The sequence below is a fragment of the Pagrus pagrus genome (assembly GCF_965226575.1).
Source record: "Pagrus pagrus genome assembly, chromosome: 3".
In the NCBI taxonomy this organism is placed as follows: Eukaryota; Metazoa; Chordata; class Actinopteri; order Spariformes; family Sparidae; genus Pagrus; species Pagrus pagrus.
Window position 1 is genome coordinate 24,928,958 of NC_140187.1, and position 16,835 is coordinate 24,945,792.

The following is a 16,835-nucleotide window of genomic DNA, read 5'->3' on the forward strand; positions in this document are numbered from 1 at the left end:
CCTTGACATCTTCCCTATATAGACTTTTCACTTTTTTGCTCCTTCTCCTGACTACCTTCTTGGCGGCAGTAAAAGTTATCGAAGCTTTGCTAACTACAAGCAACTATGAGCTGCTGATATAAGCAACTGGTCATGCGTTAAGCAAGAGTGTGTTTTATTACATCCGCCAAGGAGGTTATGATTTCAGCTGTGTCTGTTTTTTTGTTGGTTGGTTTGTATGTCATCCAGGACTTGGATGGAGGATGGGTCTCGGCCCAAAATTGACCCAAGTAACTCAGGATAAATGGACGGATCCAGTAATATTTTCTCACTTTCCTTAGAGATAGAACGCATTGTTGAAATTTTTGTTAATTTTCAGGGGATGTTGATAAAAAAAAAAAAAGCAAGGCTTATTTAGGTGGCTGGTATCTATAAGTGAGTACAGTTTGATGCAGAACCTACATCCAGTGATCTTAAATTACAGTTAAGCAGTTTTGACTGGTTTATAACTAAAGAGTGATACAGGGCTATCGCATTTAATGGATTTGGCTTGATTGAATTAAAAGAGACTTTTGGGCCTTGGCAGGCGGTATGCGCTCTACTGAGTACCATTCTGGTTGGGGTTTTTTTGACTGAGATTCAAACAATAATTGAATATAATTAACATAATGTAAGCGTAGCACAAGTAGAGAGGATCATAAAGTCAGTAAACCGGCTGAATAATCTCCATTACATGTCAATCTAGAGTTAGCTAGCATTTTTTAGCTAACAGGAGCACTAGAAGTTAATGAGAGCTACCAAGGTTGAAGCAGTAAAACTGAGTGTATTGAAATGAGCAAGAGTACATTTTATTACTTTTGTACATACATTCTTCCTTTAAAATCCAAGGCACCCATTTATTTGAAGACATCCTTCAGGTAGCTCTTGCTGCCGTTAAACAAAGTGCAGGGGTGAAACTGCCCCATATAAAACATATGGCCCCACAGTTAATCCTGTAATATCTAATGACAGATAAAGCATGTTGAACTGTTGTTTTGCAACAGTGAATACAGGTTTAGTTTCAGTGTTTCTGAGTATCCTGTGGGGTCTGGATTAAAACAAAAGCGTTAAGTTATACCGAGTCCCACTGAGGACCAGAAAACACAATTTTAATACTAGCAAACTTGAGTAACAGCTTGACTAATACCCAAAGTATGCAATATACAATTACAGGTAAGCAGTGTAATGAATGAGCATCTGTGTTAAACCTGCTGGGATTAGCAGAGCTTCATAAAGCTGGGCAGATTTCCTCCTGTAGCTCCTCCTGTGTGTGTGTGTGTGTGTGTGTGTGTGTGTGTGTGTGTGTGTGTGTGTGTGTGTGTGTGTGCGCGTGCGTGCGTGCGTACACAGGGTAAAGAGGCTGCTCATTCTAGCGGCTGAAAATCAGACAGCATTAAAACTTCACCTGAGGCTGACACCAAGCGTCTTGCTTCTATGGAGCTTCTGTGTCCCTGGCCAAATGAACCCCGTTCGGGGTGCCGAGGAATGTGCATTAGCTTCGTCCCGTGTGAGAGTCAAATTCACCTCAGGTGCACCTCTCCCGTTTCCCTTCCCCCACTCCAACATCCAATCCCACAGATAAGGTGCCATTTCCCAGCCTTACCGTGGGCTTGGAATGTGGAACAGAGCAGCCGTCTATCACAATTGTCATTTTATACATTAAACAATGCTGACACGTAAGGTAATTTGTAAGAGTCTTTTTCGTGCTGACTAAGCTACTGCCATCACTAAAACAACTGAACAGGACACGCAATTCAGTTATAAAATCATTTAATCTTTGAGATTGTCACCTGTACAAAAACATCCAAGGGAGCAGAACAGACAACAATGATCTTCATATTTTAAAAGTCTATGAACAAAATACATTTCATGCGAGACAGATGAGATAAACGTATCTACTTTACAAGTCTAACTCGGTCCTTCAAAAGTTTAAATTTGGGATTGTTGCTGATCTTCTTGTTGAAAAGTGCTAGCACATCCTCCTCCGTTTTATAATTTCCATCACCAGTGAAAGAGTAGTACGCTGCCAAAACCTGTAAATAAGATAAACAAGTTTTAATATCACATTGAACCAAGACGACTCAAATTCTCCAATTAAATTTACAAGAGCAACATACTGGGTCTATAGGTCAAATGGAGTGGTATACAAACAAAGAACTACAGAGTCCACAGAGTAATTAAATCGCTCCATGCCTCACCTTCTTCCTGAGTTTCTTTACTGGCAGTTCCTGGTCAGGCGATGCTCTCAGTACTGCCTTGATTGTTCCCTTCCAGTTGAATTTGCCTGAAAGTTAATTAGAAACATAAATTAGCTGCTAACCGGAGGGAATATTCACTAGTGGTGGGGGAAAATATCTTATATGAATCACAAGTCTCGCTCGTTAGACTGTGTCTTGATGAAGGGGAGTCAATATGGGAAATTTAAAACCTAATTCTCGACATTGTGATTAAAACAACTTTGTAAAACCGGGCCAAACATTTCTTATGGCTGAACCAACTGGATGGTCAAACGTAACATACATAAACGTGTGTCGTGTAAACAGTCTAAGCGGGGGCCACTTAATTGTATCCAATTAGTCATTTGTGTATATTTTTCTAATAATTTAATGAATTATTGAGTAATGGCCAAAAATGTCTTTTGTGAGGTCATTGAGATCTTCAAACTTTGACCACCAAAATCTAACCACTTTATCCTTAAATCCAAGTGCACATTTATGGCAAATTTGAAGAAATTCTCTCTAGAAGTTCTTGAGATGACGCATTCACAACATAATGCATCCAGTCACTGCTATCGTCAGCACATAGGCATAAATAATAATAATAATCAAAAATTCATGTAAAAAGTTTGATGCGTTGATAATAGTTTTAAAACCACATCACAGCCGTCTGAATCAGAATTGAATTGTGAGGTGCCCAGAGATTCAACACCCCTACTAGAGCCGCGTTTCCACTGAATGGTAAGACTCGGCTCTACTCGCATTGCAACAAGGGCGAGATTCTGATCATCATAGTGACACCACGCGAATCTGGCTTGTGACATCACCTTCAACGCGACACAAACACAGGATAAATGGGAGGATATCAAAGTATTGGTTGTTAGTTACTGGAAGGAGACAAACGTTGTTTCAGCTGAAAACACATGAGAGGTTGGGAAACCCTACAGAGGACAGACGGGAGGATTCTGGTTGTTCTGTGTCGCGCAAGTTACCATTACAGCGATGATTCTCTGACCAATCAGTGGTCTGCAGTGTTTTGGCTCAAACGTGAAGTATCACCTTATCACATTGCATCTTGGACCGATTTGATACGAAAAAGGTACAAGGTACTTATCCACATGTTTTACACTAGAAAACCAAAAAAGAGCGAGAAGAGTCGTGTTGAACTGTACCATTCAGTGGAAACAAGGCACAGAGGTCCATGTCCTCACTGTCAACAGAAGAAGCAACACTGACCCCTGGTGGCTTTCTCCTTTTACACCATTCCAACATTTCTAAAAGACGTCAATCAAAGTCAACCATCTTACCTTTAGGAACGGCTTGATCCTCAGTCTCCTCTGACTCCTCTGCTGCTTGGTCAACTGAAGGAAAGGCAATGAAACAGTTACATATGAAGATAAATACTAACACGTTATAATATATTTTAAAATAAATCGTTTAAATTTTGATCTACATTTGGTTACCAAACCAACTCTGCAACGCTACTTATACAAACATTAAGCCATTCCACATTTTCATTTCATTATGGAAATTGCATTCATTAAAAGACACAAAGCTGCATAACTACTAATAACAATACATGGCATCAAGAAACAGATCCTGGGTCAACCTGTCTTACCTGTCTTTTTTTTCTTGCTGGATGTCCCATTGTCAGCACTGTGCCCATTCTGCTCTTCATCTCCATTTTCCTCTCCATCTTCCTCGTGCTTCCTCTTCCTGTCCTTCTTTTTCTTTTTGCCCGCCCGCTCTTCTTCTGGCTCCTGTGCAACTGTCTTATCGGCACCTTTCGCAGCCTTCCCGTTCTTCTGCTGACGGGCCTCTTTACGCTCACGTTTGTTCAGTTTCTTCTTCTTCTCAGCATCTGGATGGACGTTCTGGTTTTCATTTCCATTAGTGTCCACCTTTACTTCAGCTGCTGTCTGTTTGGCCTCTTTAGTCTCCTGGGGGGCTTCAGGAGCCTGTAAGATAATAGGTGGGCAAGGATTGTCAGGGATACTGAAAACATGTGAAACTTGTGACAGAATTTATTACAGCAAGACAGGAGAAGGAAGAGCAGAACTACATACCAGCCATATAAATGCTGAAGAAACACTTGAAACCTTGGAGGTTTGACCAACTGGCTTCTAATACATGCATTACCATTGTGGCAATTATTAATTAAGCGGACACATTTGCATTTACAAATAGCAAAACTGTACCAATAGCAGACAACCTAGATATGATTTCAAATGGGTATGATCATTTAAATACTATCACGTTTCTAATGTACTTCAGAGCCACTGAAGGCCTCCAACCATTCAATTAAGTTCCTTTTGGTTTGAACTTAAATCAACTTAAACTAGTTTTTCACCATATCCGCCCTATGCTGACACACACTGACTAATATGCACAGAGAAGCAGTCAAACAAACAACAATACGAGTAACCTTTCAGCAGAGCAACTTACATTGTCTGCTGCATTTATGATATCCCACACTTCATCATGAAGACCGGTGTTCGCTATTTTAAGACTGTTTCTCATCCAGTTCTGAGGAAAAGAACCAAAAATGAGAAAGGATTAGTTTGTGCACCAAACCCCCACTACACGAACACAACATATAATTCTTTGTCACACAGCGTGATCAATATAACATGATATTGTCAGTGCAGACTGGGGTTATACCAACCTGAAACTTTGCCTTCTTTCTTGGGACGTTATCATAGTTACTGACTTGTCTGAGCACATCCTTTAGCTTTGCACTGACTCCAGGTTTGTTCATGGCTTCATGGACTCTCTGCAGGAGAAGAAACAAGTTAGAAAAACTACTTTCTTTAGGCACACATGCAGAACTTGACATCAGTGGGCATTGCTCGGCAGCATTTTACCTGGAGCCACTGCTGCTGTTTCACATCTCCTTTGTTCGCCTTAGCTTCGTAGCCTTTGCCTCCATACTTCTGATCCTCGCTGATACATTTAACGTGGTTCTTGTAGTCATCACCCCTGTTTTAACATGCACAGAGAAATGACATAGCACGCATGGAGCACTGTGTGGCTAATGCTAAGAGGTTATGTTAGCCTAACGGAAAATAAGAAGAAAGTAGGAACTCGGTCGTTACCAGAAGTCTTTTCCACAGTCGATGCAGGACAGCACCTGGCAGCCCCGGCACATGTTCACATGTTTATCGACCTGAGCTTTTTTCAGCGATTCACCACAACCGTTGCAGGTGAAGAACACCATTTTTAACGACACGTCTGCTTGACGAGGCTGTAACGATAGCTCTGATACAACCGGATCTCCTAACGGACCCTAAAGTCACTATGGTAACTCAACCGAATTTGGTTCAATTCTCGTGCGAAAACGAGACCGGACCGTCCGCAGCGCTGCTACGAGCTAATGTTCACCAAACAAAGCTAGCTAACGTTACACAGAGCTAGCAGATGTGATGTGGAGGAAGTGAAGGGCTATCAAAGCGTATAAAGGCTGTTAGCCGCGATGTTTCACTCGTTTTGCTTTTCCATGCGTAGTAACTTTTTCAAAACACACGTGACCACACCGACATTCGATAGTTACAGTAAAAGTGTTCCGTGTAAAAATGCACACGAACGAAAGTTCCGACCAGGGTGGAAACAATACAAAGTTACAAGTATCACGGTTTTTTTTTATTCAAGAGCTAAACACGTAAAGCGACTTTAATTATTGCAGCAAGTTGCCATGGTATAATATGTTATAGCATAATTGCTTCTAAATATCAAAAATATGCATTCATTTAATCTGCTTCACGTTTAGACTGCGCGGAATACGGGTCGTACCCGGAAGTGGGGTGACGTTTTTACTCTCGAAAAGTGACCCATCATCCAAAGAAAAGGTGGACACCTCAGGTGTAGGTTTGAACTTATCCTATATGACAAACGTGACTGAACTTTAAATGTTGAGGACTTACACTCCCGGTTAAAAAGGTCACCCTTGATGGATTCGGCGCTGCGTTAACTCACCGTTGCAATTCACGGCTGTGGTCGGTTAGCATAGCTTTCTAGTTAGCTTGTTAGCAGTTTGTGTCCAATTTTTGCATGGGTGGTCTCGTAGCTCAGACACAGTGGATCCTGCGCGGTGGTTGAATTGTATACATCAATATTATCACCTGAATAGTGTTGCCAGCACTTTTTAACCTGTTTTTCAAAGACTAACCAGCCAGAGCGATCATTAATATCTCCTGAATGCGAGTTTTGTTTTATGACATGATGTGTCCCCTTTGCTAGTTGCCTTGATGGAGAAGTGTGAGCTGAGTGGTCCAGCAGCTGAGTGACCATGGACACCCTGTCCAGCCACAGCTCCTACCTGCTGCAGCAGCTCCAGGAGCAGAGGATTCAGGGGCTGCTCTGTGACTGCATGCTGGTGGTCAAAGGTGTCTGCTTCAAAGCTCACAAAAATGTCCTGGCTGCTTTCAGCTCCTACTTCAGGTGCCTTTATGCCTTCATATATTTAATAAAGCAAACATCAGTGTATAAGTAATTATACTCTGCTAACAGCATGTAAAAAGTACAACTTTGATCTTTCCAGGTCTCTCTTCCAAAATTCCCCCAGTCAGAAGAATGAGGTGTTCAACTTGGTCATCCAGGATGTCAGTGGCATTGGCCAAGTATTGGACTACATGTACACCTCCCATCTTGACATCAACCAAGATAATGTTCAAGCGCTCCTGGACATTGCTCAGTGTTTGCAGGTTCCAAACATTCAGAGCATGTGTAACGCTTTCCTCAAGCCTTGTCCTCCACCAGTGGAGATCCCGTCATTTTCCCTTCCAGGCATGCTGAGCTCCGAGCACGACTGCCTCTTGGGGAGCGGTCTTCCCCATGATGTTGACCTCCACTGTCCGTCTGAGACCCAGAGGCCTGGCTTCAGCAGTGACGTGGACCATAGCAAAAGGATGCCTGTTCCCGTGCCTAATAGCAGCTCAAACTGTGACGCAGCCAGCAGCACTCATGCACCTGTTGAAAAACAGCTTGTCCATGGCTACAAGCTGCGTAACTTCTACAGTAGGCAGTACTTTAAACAAAGTGCACTTGAGACTAATAGTGCCGCGTCAAATCAAGGCCCATGCCCGTTGGTGCTGGTGGAGGAGCAGCAGCAGTGTCAGCTCGGGGTCACCCAGGGAGGTAGCCACACTCCTGTATGCTCAGGAAACACCGTTCAGCCCACTCCTCCCTGCACATCTGCAGCAGTTGAAAAGAACCCTGTGTCCTCTTTAACACCGTCAGATAACTTAAACACCCCCAACTCTAACTCAGCAGACTCCATGCTCAACAAGCCAGTGCGGCCAAAGAAGGCCGTGTACCTGAAGAAATACAACTACCTCCGGTCTCAGAAGGCGTTGGAGGAGATGTTTGCTGAGTCAGTCAGTGAACCCGTTCTCAGCTGTCCCAAAGAGAGCCATCAAGAGGAGTCTGTCGTACCGACTGAAGCATCAGAAGCTCCCATGGAGGGCCTGAATGCAGACAGGGAGGAGGTGACAGAGACGCCAGCAGAATCACAACTTCCAAGTCCTCCACCTGTGAACCAAGAGGAGCAAAACCCAAAGAGTGTACCAGAGCCACCGCAGCAGACAGGACACAAGCAGTACTGTTGTGAGGTGTGTGGGAAGATCTTCAAACACCCGAGCAACCTGGAGCTGCACAAGCGCTCACATACCGGTACTTACTGTTTATAAATACCTTACAATCACACACGATATACATTTCAGTAATGATCGTGATTTAATTGTCACAAAATTTTCAGACTCAAAACAGTGTTTTTGTTGCAGGTGAGAAGCCCTTCCAGTGTAATGTCTGTGGGAGGAACTTCTCGCAGGTATCGTCTCGTATGTTATTCAGATAAGCCACAGTTATCCTTAGATGGGGAAATTATATTGAGGTATCTAACTGATTTTGTTTTACAGGCTGGGAATTTACAGACACATTTGCGACGACATTCTGGAGAGAAACCGTACATCTGTGAGTTATGTGGCAAAAGGTAAGGATGCTACATGTTTCCATTTCTCTCATTTATATTTCTGTGTAGGTATTTTGACCAGTTTGTTGCTTATTGTATGTTTCAGTGTCCACCTTACTAAGAAAAAATGCTTGATCGTTTCCAAAACTAGGCAATCTACCATGATTTTGGGTATACCAATAATAAGTTTGCTCTTTAGTAGTAATGTCTTTAACTTACATGATGTTAGTTACCTATACCTTAAATATTGATCTGTGTTTTCTAGCTTTACTGCATCAGGGGACGTCCATCGTCACAAAGTGGTCCACACAGGAGAGAAGCCACATCTGTGTGATATATGTGGTCGAGGTAAATGTCTGCCCAAAACAAAACCAACTTTTCCATTACTTACTTAAGCCATCTATACGTAGTTCTTACCTAATGGTCTCATTCTTAAGTCAAACCTTTACAAGTGATTTATATTAGCTGCTTAGTCCACAGGGCCTGCTGGAAAATTGTAAATCATTTTGAATTAAAAGACTGGTGTTTTATTCACTGTACTTGTCTCATTGCTCAGGATTTAACAATTTGAGTAATCTCAAGGAGCACAAGAGGACTCACGGCACAGACAAGACATTCACATGTGACCAGTGTGGGAAATCATTCAACACGCACAGAAAGCTTCTGAAGCACAAGGCTCGCCACGTTGGGGAAAAACCGCACAGCTGTGCCACCTGTGGTAAGGAACAGTCTCAGTCAGTGGTATTTACATTGATTCAACTGTGGACATGGCTGAAAAAAACACTTTTCTAAGGTTAAAATGATTCGTCAGTTGACAGAAATTAAATCTGCAGATATTTTGTAGAGATGCACAATATGGATTTTTTTCAGTTGATACCAATACCAGTAAGATAAGTGAAATTTTGATTGAAATTTGATGCTGGTACCTTGGTATAAATAAATTATAAAAAGGCACGTTTTAACTATTGTTGGACACTTTATAAACAAAATGATTAAACGACAAAATAAAAGGCAGATGAATTGATAATGACAATTATAACAGAGATCTAACCTGTGTAAAATTATCCACGTCATGTTCCTCTAGCTTTAAATACACATGATGGACCTGTGGCATGAGGAACCTTTTCTGGTCATCACACCATGTGCAAATTTTAACTGCTATTTGTGTTTGGTGTATGTTTTTCATACTAGACTCTCTAAGCATAAGATTTTTGTGTAAATCCTGACTGTTAGCGGTCTCTGTCAGTTTCCTTATTCCTTACAAACATTCAGTTTTGTGGGCATTTCCTGCTGTGGGGTGAATAATGGTTTTGACTCTGAATGAATCGATCCCTTTAGAAAGGTGATTTGGCAACAGATAGATAGATGTATAGGAAAAAAAATGCATTAAAACATGTGAAAGCATGTTGTGAACCCCATGAAACTTCCCTTAGTTTTATATATTTGAGTATTTAACCCTTATTATGGATAGTAATTATTGCATAGTGTTTTTCCCTCAATATGTCTTCTTAATGAATGCAGGGAAGTGCTTCGTCGGCTCAGGGGACCTGCAGCGTCACATACGGTCACACACTGGTGAGAAACCCTACATCTGCAACGCCTGCGGAAAGAGCTTCACCCGCTCTGCCCTGTTGAGGAGGCACAGTGACATGCACTGCAAGGGGGCTCCAGCTAACAGCCCGGTCACCGACAACTCTGACCCACCTCAAAGCTCAGATGGAGCGACCTCGTTCCCCAAACCCGTCAGCCGCATTAAGCCTCACGCTGCAGCCCGTGAGCAGCATTTCCCCAGCGTGATGCCCCATGGAGGGTTAGAGAAACCCTCACCGCCTCCTACTTCACCTCCACAGCCAACACCACATGTAGAGACTCCACCTCCCAGCATGCACCTGAGCCCAGCTTCTACCCCCACCCCACTTCCAGAGCTGCGCTCGCTGGTACCCCATCACCTCCTCTCCTCCAGCCACCAGGAGAGAAGTGCAGCCCTGACCGCCACAGAGCACATGAAGCTGGCCAAAGCCCATCTGTCTCAGGAGGTGGTGTACGGTCCCTATGTGGAGAACGGGAATGTGTCAGTGGAGATGGGCAGAGGTCTGGTGGGGAGGCCCTACCTCCTGCCTCCTACAGACAGTCACTGCAGCTCGCTTACTTCTTCTAGCAGGCCCACTAGTGGGTCCCACAGGTCCAGTGAGGGCCAATTTGTCTCCAGTGTCACTCTGTGGGGCCTGGCGATGAAAACTCTGCAGAATGATAACGACATGGAGCAGCAGTAGACTGTTGCTTCTTCTGCCGATAAGCACAGCAAAGCCAGTTCTGTGCGCTGTTCACTGATGTTCACTTAGTTGACTTTTATTGTTACCATCTGGCTCTTTATTGGTTAGACCTGACTTGTCACACAAAGATGGTCGCTGCTTCGACAAAGCAAACATGAGATGAAAATGCTTCCTAGTTTTTCTGAAATTAAATAAATCAGGAATCGACTTGTGTCTTACAGTAGAGGGATGAAAGCTACTGTTGCACTGCTCTTAAAGCTTCAGAGGGTGATGCTTCTCTGGGGTGTGTGTATATACTGCACTGCACTTTAAAATGTGAACACACAGACCTATTTTCAACTATCACTGTCAAATTTTGATCTAGTATACATTCATATAAGAATAAACAGTGTAAATCTTATGTAATGTGTTTGTTATTGTTATTCATATAACCTTTCATTATACAGGTTGGCCCAATGACAGAAGTTGCTTCCTTTTTAATTAAGACCCTGTGTACACAGGACAATAAAAGCAAAAATATATAATATATAAAAATATATGAAAAATACATACAATAGCAAAACATATACATGCAATACAGACATAATGTTTATACTACTTTTTTATTCTTTCTACACTTTTTTTTATCAAGGCTAAGTTTTCATCATTTTCATTTTCTTTAACTGGCGGATGAAGTGCCAAAGATATTTTCATCGCTGTATTTAACACTTATTTAATTTAGCTCTAATAAGCTGTCAGGCCTGTTGAAAAAAATGCCTTTTATTAGAACAGTCGCTGTGTGTTGAGGTCATAATGAGACAAGATTTACACGTTTCTGAATCACTGATCAGTGCAGTCATGTGTGAGATGACATTGTAGAAATCAATACGATATTTTCATGTATTATAGGAAACAGTATTTACATAAAAGACATCAGTTGAATATTCCAAAGTTAAATGGGTTTTTGTGTATTATGTATTAAGAGCCTTAGAGAATATTTTCATATTTATAACCATGCACTGAAGGACTTTACTGAGCTAAGTGTCACATTGTTAAATAGACTGCAGAGGGAGCTAGAAACAGGGTTTTTCAGTCAACGTTGGAACGTGTCAAGAAATGTTCGGCAGATAACATCAGGTCATGTCACCAGCTCGGTGTCAACAGTTTGTGTGAAGTATAATGAATCTCTTGCAGGACTCACAAGCTACCACTGACAAATTTTATGGCAACACGATGGTGTGTTATGTAGCGGCTGCGCACTCTGACCAAGTGCCTGAAGGAATGAACATTGCTTCTGGCACTGATCTGTTTTTTATGGAGACAGAGTATGTTGATGACATAATCGTCACAAGTTAGATTCACACTCAGTCAGCACACATCTGGTGAACACTGTGCACCAGTAAACATTGTGCAACATCACTGCAGCATGGGAGACTTGTAAACAGTGCACTGAGTAGACAGCATTCGAGATAGGCAGCTGATAATTGGCCGTCATTGTTGCCTGGCAACACATAGGCCAAGTCTGTTATCATGGTGTTCATTCTCCACCGATGGCCAAGAGACACAATCCGGGCAGAAAGTGTACGTGACCCCGGATGCTTCACGTGTGTATGTGTGTGTGTGTGTCTGTCTGTGTGTGTGTTCACACCACACTGAGAAATTACTCAAAACCCTGCAGAGTCCGAGCATGTTGTCACTTCACAGCAGATACCAGAGTGTGAGTGTGAAGGAAAGCCTTCTGTCGTTCACAAGTTGGTATCGGAGGAGAAATGCATTGATCGCCATCAGGCTTCAATAACAAGCCTGTTCCTGAGGATCCGCAGTCTTCATCACAGGAAAAGCCCTTGACACACATACACCGGACAGTTGGTCTAATCACGAGAAGCAGCAGTAGTGACTCCAGAAATGTATTATGCATTTCCATGACGTGACAGACCTGAGGACAGATTGTAAACATGGTCGAGATATTCTGACTTTTAAACTCCCAGTACCAGTACATCAAACACTTGAAGTTCAGAGCTCATCAGACTTTCTTGCTGGGTAAACCCAACCGCCCACCTCTCTCCAACTCCTCCACCAACAGTGTGTAACACAGGCATTCTGTTACAATTTTCAACTTTCCAAGACCGAGATGACACTATTAGGTGTAATTTATTAGTATCAACAGAGCGCTCCAAAACAATCAGACAAAAGAAGCATTTCTTTCTACACTCCATCACACAGAGGTATAAATGTAACTTCTTGTGAAACAACTCTCCAATAATAAATTATATTACTGTACTTATTTATCACATATAATTCAAATTTGTAGAAACATTCTACAGTAACATCATCCTACACACTGAACCTTTATATTTGCACTTTATTAGCTTGCTGTCTTTGTGCGTACTTTTATATCTGTAAATTAGTTCTGTTGCACTTTGTGAAAGCGTTTGACATGTCAATTTTTTCCTGTTACATAAAAGTTAAAAAGCAAAACTAAGCAAGAACTCATCACCATAATGGGGAGAAATGAGGGGAAATAATGTTCCATATCCATGCACGTATATATCACACGCAGTAAAAAGTAGGACATATCTTTATCTATCTCATACCATAACCGTGGAAACAAGCATGTCTGCAGAAGACTGTAATGAAAGCTTATCACACAAGCATACATTATATTACATTCATATATTTATTTCTGACTAGAAATGAATGAGCGCACATCTGAACTAAAGGAAATTCAGCAGGTTTTGATAGAACTAAAACCATTTAATTCAAAGGGGCTTCTTGTGCATTCATTACATGGTAATCACCACACCAGAGCCGCTATCTGTCACCAGGATGAGTGACTGAGGGGGAATTCTGTCTTACCATGACCCCCTCTCTCTCTCCCTCTCTCCCCCCATCATGCTAAAGTTAATCCTGATTATGTACGCTGTCTAACTGGTGCAGAATGAGACCAGGGCTAATGCCATTTTACCCAGAAACATTTTCCAAAGCTCGTCTTTTGTTTCGGTATCTAATCATGTTTCATTGCTTTGTGTCGGTACAGGCATATGAGGATAGGTTTAATTAACACGCGGGTGTGAAATGTATGAATCCACCCAAATTCGGTCGACTGTGACATGTCTCTGCAGAGAAGGAGCGGGAAAACGAGCAGGTTCGCCTCAGCATCCGTCCACGTGTTCACACATCTGCTGTTACCTGAATGTGCATCTTTGACACAGACAGTTGTTTAAGATTATGCTCATGTGTTTTTTTTTTTATTCTAACATGAAGCACCCCTCCACCTCTTCATGCTTTAAATGTCACGTATGTTGTTTTTTTTTTTGCATCTGCATCAGATGTGGACGTGCTCTGGCAGCGGTTCCAGCCGAGCAGTAATTGCTGTGGAGTTGCATTGTTGGATGAGATGGATAAGTGGCTGACCTAGTCTCTGCGCTATAATTCCTCTGTGTGTCGCACTATGAAAGAGGCTTAAGAAAAGGAGAAGAATGGCGATTGTTCCCACCGTTGCTCTGCTGTCTCGCTCTACTCCGTTTCTTACCACTTCTCCCTCTGACTCAGATGGTACCTGCTTAGCTCCATCTGCTCAGATTTCCCTTTGAGGGTGCCATTCATGCAACACATAACCAGACAGGTGCTATTATAGCATATTGTACCTCTCACAGGTTAATTTGAAGTCATCGTCAGGCTCACCTGCAATGAACACAGTGATCTGTGTGATGAGGCTTTGCGGCTAGAGTGCATGCATCTCCATGCAAATATGCACACACGGTCATACCCTGCATCTTTCTCCCTGCTTATTATCTACTGCTCCACTTCCTATCGTTCTCTGTCTCTCTTTCCACACACACACACACACACTGGCCTTTAGCTACTGTACGCAGGTGTGCTCCTCTCTGGATGCTCTGCAGTATACTTTCAGTTTATCGAGATGCGTTTAGACACCTGTCAGTGTGTGTGTGACAGGTTATTCTCTGTTTTCCCCCCTCAGGCAAGAAAATGAGGTCGTTTCAGCACGTTCGCATACAGTAAAGCCTGGGTCAGGTAGGAAACAAGGAGTTGCAGCCAAATCCATAAAGCTGGCTGTCCACATCCATGATGCCAGTTGTATTTCGAAATATTACAGGAACACATTGAGGGAAAGCTGAGAGATAATTGGCTATAACTGGGATCCCTTCAGGTGCTTTGTGTCTGTTGGTAGATTTGTGCTTCCCAGCATGACTACAGATGTGGCAGCAGCTCTTCACCACGGGTGTGTTGATAGTTACTTGAGCGTCAAACTGTCAAATAGTCACAGACAGGATAAAGAGCCAAAGCCAACACAGGAGAGTAAAACAAAATTTGAACGTGCTGAAAACGATATTAGTAGGAGATCGTTGACCTTTTGACATTTTGGGAACTATTTTCATCTGCTTTGTTTTCAGAGTTAGTTGAGAAGATCGTAATACATGTCTCTATGTTAAATAAGGAGCTGGAGCCAGGAGACGGTTAGCTGAGCGGCAACGTGTTCATGAGTGAGCTTTAAGGTTCATTCATGCGCCCTTTATGTATGAAAATAGACACGTCCGTTTCAAACGTTGTAACCGTCACTGCCCACATACATACATATCGGTCTCACACGGACCTCCACTTTTCCTTCGCCACCAACTCCAATCTCCTATCAGCTGTGATGTAGTAACTGTTTGTCTCTTAAAACCTTTCACCATCTCGCTTAACCTCTCCTCGTGTATCGCTTGAACTATTGGCTACGCTGCTACACTGCCCCCCCACGAGTACCAGAGGTACTGCTCCGTTCATCTGTATCTTTAAGCTTTCACAAAACTTGCAGAAATGCAGATGAAATGAACGCAGAGTACGGACGGAGTCTTCTGTCTGTAATTTCATTTCATCAATGTTTTCTGAAAGTTTACGGATAGGGATATTATGCGTATCTGACGTTGAGCATAAATGAGCCTTTAGAAGTGCTGCTAAACAGATCTGGATCACTATGTGTTCAGTACGGTGACTTTGTTTGTTCAACGCATTTTTGATTTGTGGCTATCGCTGCTCGAGCATCATCTGTCACCCTCACGAAACAGAGGCTGATGTTTAGCACGCCATCTTTAAAAAACGTAAATTCTTACATGATCATGTCATATCAGTTTGGTAAAACACAGTAACATAATGAACATTTCTTCATGTAGAAAGAAGAAAGACTCACTCTGGAGTAATAACGTCTCATTTTTTTACAAACTGTGCAGTCAGGTCAAACGACAGGCCTCCGTGAAAGCTAGAAGATGTGCCTCGGCCCATTATCTGAAACAGATCCTGACTAAAAGGATGAAATGCACATGAGAGACTCAGTTCTTCTTGCTCAGATCTTTTTGATTTCCTGTGGTGCAAATATTAGCCAATCAGATCCAACGATTCCCTAATCGCATGGACAGAGCCCTTCAGGCAGGGAGCGTGTGTGTGTGTGTGTGTGCACGAGAGAGAGAGAGAGAGAGAGAAGGGGGAAGGAGAGAGTGGAGGGAAAAAAATGAAAGAGTAAAAGCGAAGGAACGATTGGAGAGATGTTGTAAAATTAGCCACGCTGTCAGAGCAGTTTGCACTTGGCTCCACAGGAATTGTCATCAGTGTAGCAGCAGACTCAGGGAAGCCCCCCTCGCTCTCGATCATCTTGAGCGCAGTGAGAGTCAGGCTCTCTCTCTCTCTCTCTCTCTCTCTCTCTCTCTCTCTCTCTCTCTGCCTCTCTGCTTGGACAGACTCATTAGATGACAAACTGCCCCAGCTCTTCCAGGAGACCTGGATAAAATCAGCATTCAGACAGTCAAGGATCACGACACAGAGTCACCTGTATGTGTGTATATGTGTGTGTGTGTCTTTGTGTGCGGGCATGCATGAATGGAGCCTGCCTTGTTCCTGGCTCTCACAGATTGCGTAATGCAAGTCTCCACAAAGTGAGTCACGTTTCCAGTGGGGTAAATGTTGTAGTTTATTCGGTAGGACTGCTGCTGGAGTTCAGAGCCCAGGAAATGAATTCTGTTTATCGGAAAAGTTTGACTGTCAGGACATACGCTCTTTTAATTTAAATATAGAGCTATATATATGGAGTGTTTCCCACACTGAAATATTCCAAAATATTTGGTCAGTCAAGTTCAACAGGATAATAGGCTATAGGTTATTTATTGTATTACTATAATATATAAGAAGAATATATTGTGATAATATATAGGCTGTCTGCAGCTATAGCACCTTCCAAATAGTTATAGCAGCCACATTTGCTTAAAGGTGCAATATGTAGTTTTGGGAAAGACATTTTAATCAGTAGAGAAAGATCTTCATTGACTGATTTTTTTTGTCTGATTGAATAAACTGAATAAACAAACTGACCTTAAAGGACAACACAATTCC

At 42.4% G+C, this 16,835-nt stretch overlaps 2 protein-coding genes across 3 annotated transcripts; one reads left to right on the forward strand and one right to left on the reverse strand.

Moving 5' to 3' along the window:
• Positions 1 to 1,771: 1,771 nt before the first annotated feature.
• lyar (Ly1 antibody reactive homolog (mouse)) lies at positions 1,772 to 5,774 on the reverse strand. The gene is made up of 8 exons (XM_084348795.1): positions 5,330 to 5,774; positions 5,099 to 5,213; positions 4,900 to 5,007; positions 4,680 to 4,760; positions 3,853 to 4,192; positions 3,542 to 3,595; positions 2,217 to 2,302; positions 1,772 to 2,051 (listed from the first exon to the last, which is right to left on the reverse strand). Exons 1-8 carry the CDS (start codon positions 5,449 to 5,451, stop codon positions 1,914 to 1,916), a joined length of 1,044 nt encoding a protein of 347 aa, XP_084204921.1. The 5' UTR covers positions 5,452 to 5,774; the 3' UTR covers positions 1,772 to 1,913.
• Positions 5,775 to 5,958: 184 nt separating this feature from the next.
• Positions 5,959 to 10,872, forward strand: zbtb49 (zinc finger and BTB domain containing 49). Of its 2 annotated transcripts, none has more exons than XM_084348793.1 (8): positions 5,959 to 6,094; positions 6,471 to 6,671; positions 6,772 to 7,901; positions 8,012 to 8,058; positions 8,147 to 8,220; positions 8,465 to 8,547; positions 8,756 to 8,917; positions 9,721 to 10,872. In XM_084348793.1, the coding sequence occupies exons 2-8, from the start codon at positions 6,520 to 6,522 to the stop codon at positions 10,470 to 10,472; spliced, it is 2,400 nt and encodes a 799-aa protein (XP_084204919.1). In that variant the 5' UTR covers positions 5,959 to 6,094; positions 6,471 to 6,519; the 3' UTR covers positions 10,473 to 10,872. The 2 variants fall into 2 exon arrangements, with proteins under 2 accessions (XP_084204919.1, XP_084204920.1); XM_084348794.1 differs by lacking the exon at positions 5,959 to 6,094 and adding an exon at positions 6,263 to 6,332.
• Positions 10,873 to 16,835: the final 5,963 nt, after the last annotated feature.

Coding starts and splice junctions, on each gene's coding strand:
- lyar (XM_084348795.1), bottom strand. CDS start 5,451: ATGGTGTTCTTCACCTGCAACGGTTGTGGTGAATCGCTGAAAAAAGCT. Junction 4,193..4,679: donor TCATAAATGCAGCAGACAAT/GTAAGTTGCTCT, acceptor ATTATCTTACAG/GCTCCTGAAGCCCCCCAGGA. Junction 3,596..3,852: donor CAGCAAGAAAAAAAAGACAG/GTAAGACAGGTT, acceptor CCTTTCCTTCAG/TTGACCAAGCAGCAGAGGAG.
- zbtb49 (XM_084348793.1), top strand. CDS start 6,520: ATGGACACCCTGTCCAGCCACAGCTCCTACCTGCTGCAGCAGCTCCAG. Junction 6,672..6,771: donor GCTTTCAGCTCCTACTTCAG/GTGCCTTTATGC, acceptor TGATCTTTCCAG/GTCTCTCTTCCAAAATTCCC. Junction 8,918..9,720: donor GCACAGCTGTGCCACCTGTG/GTAAGGAACAGT, acceptor TAATGAATGCAG/GGAAGTGCTTCGTCGGCTCA.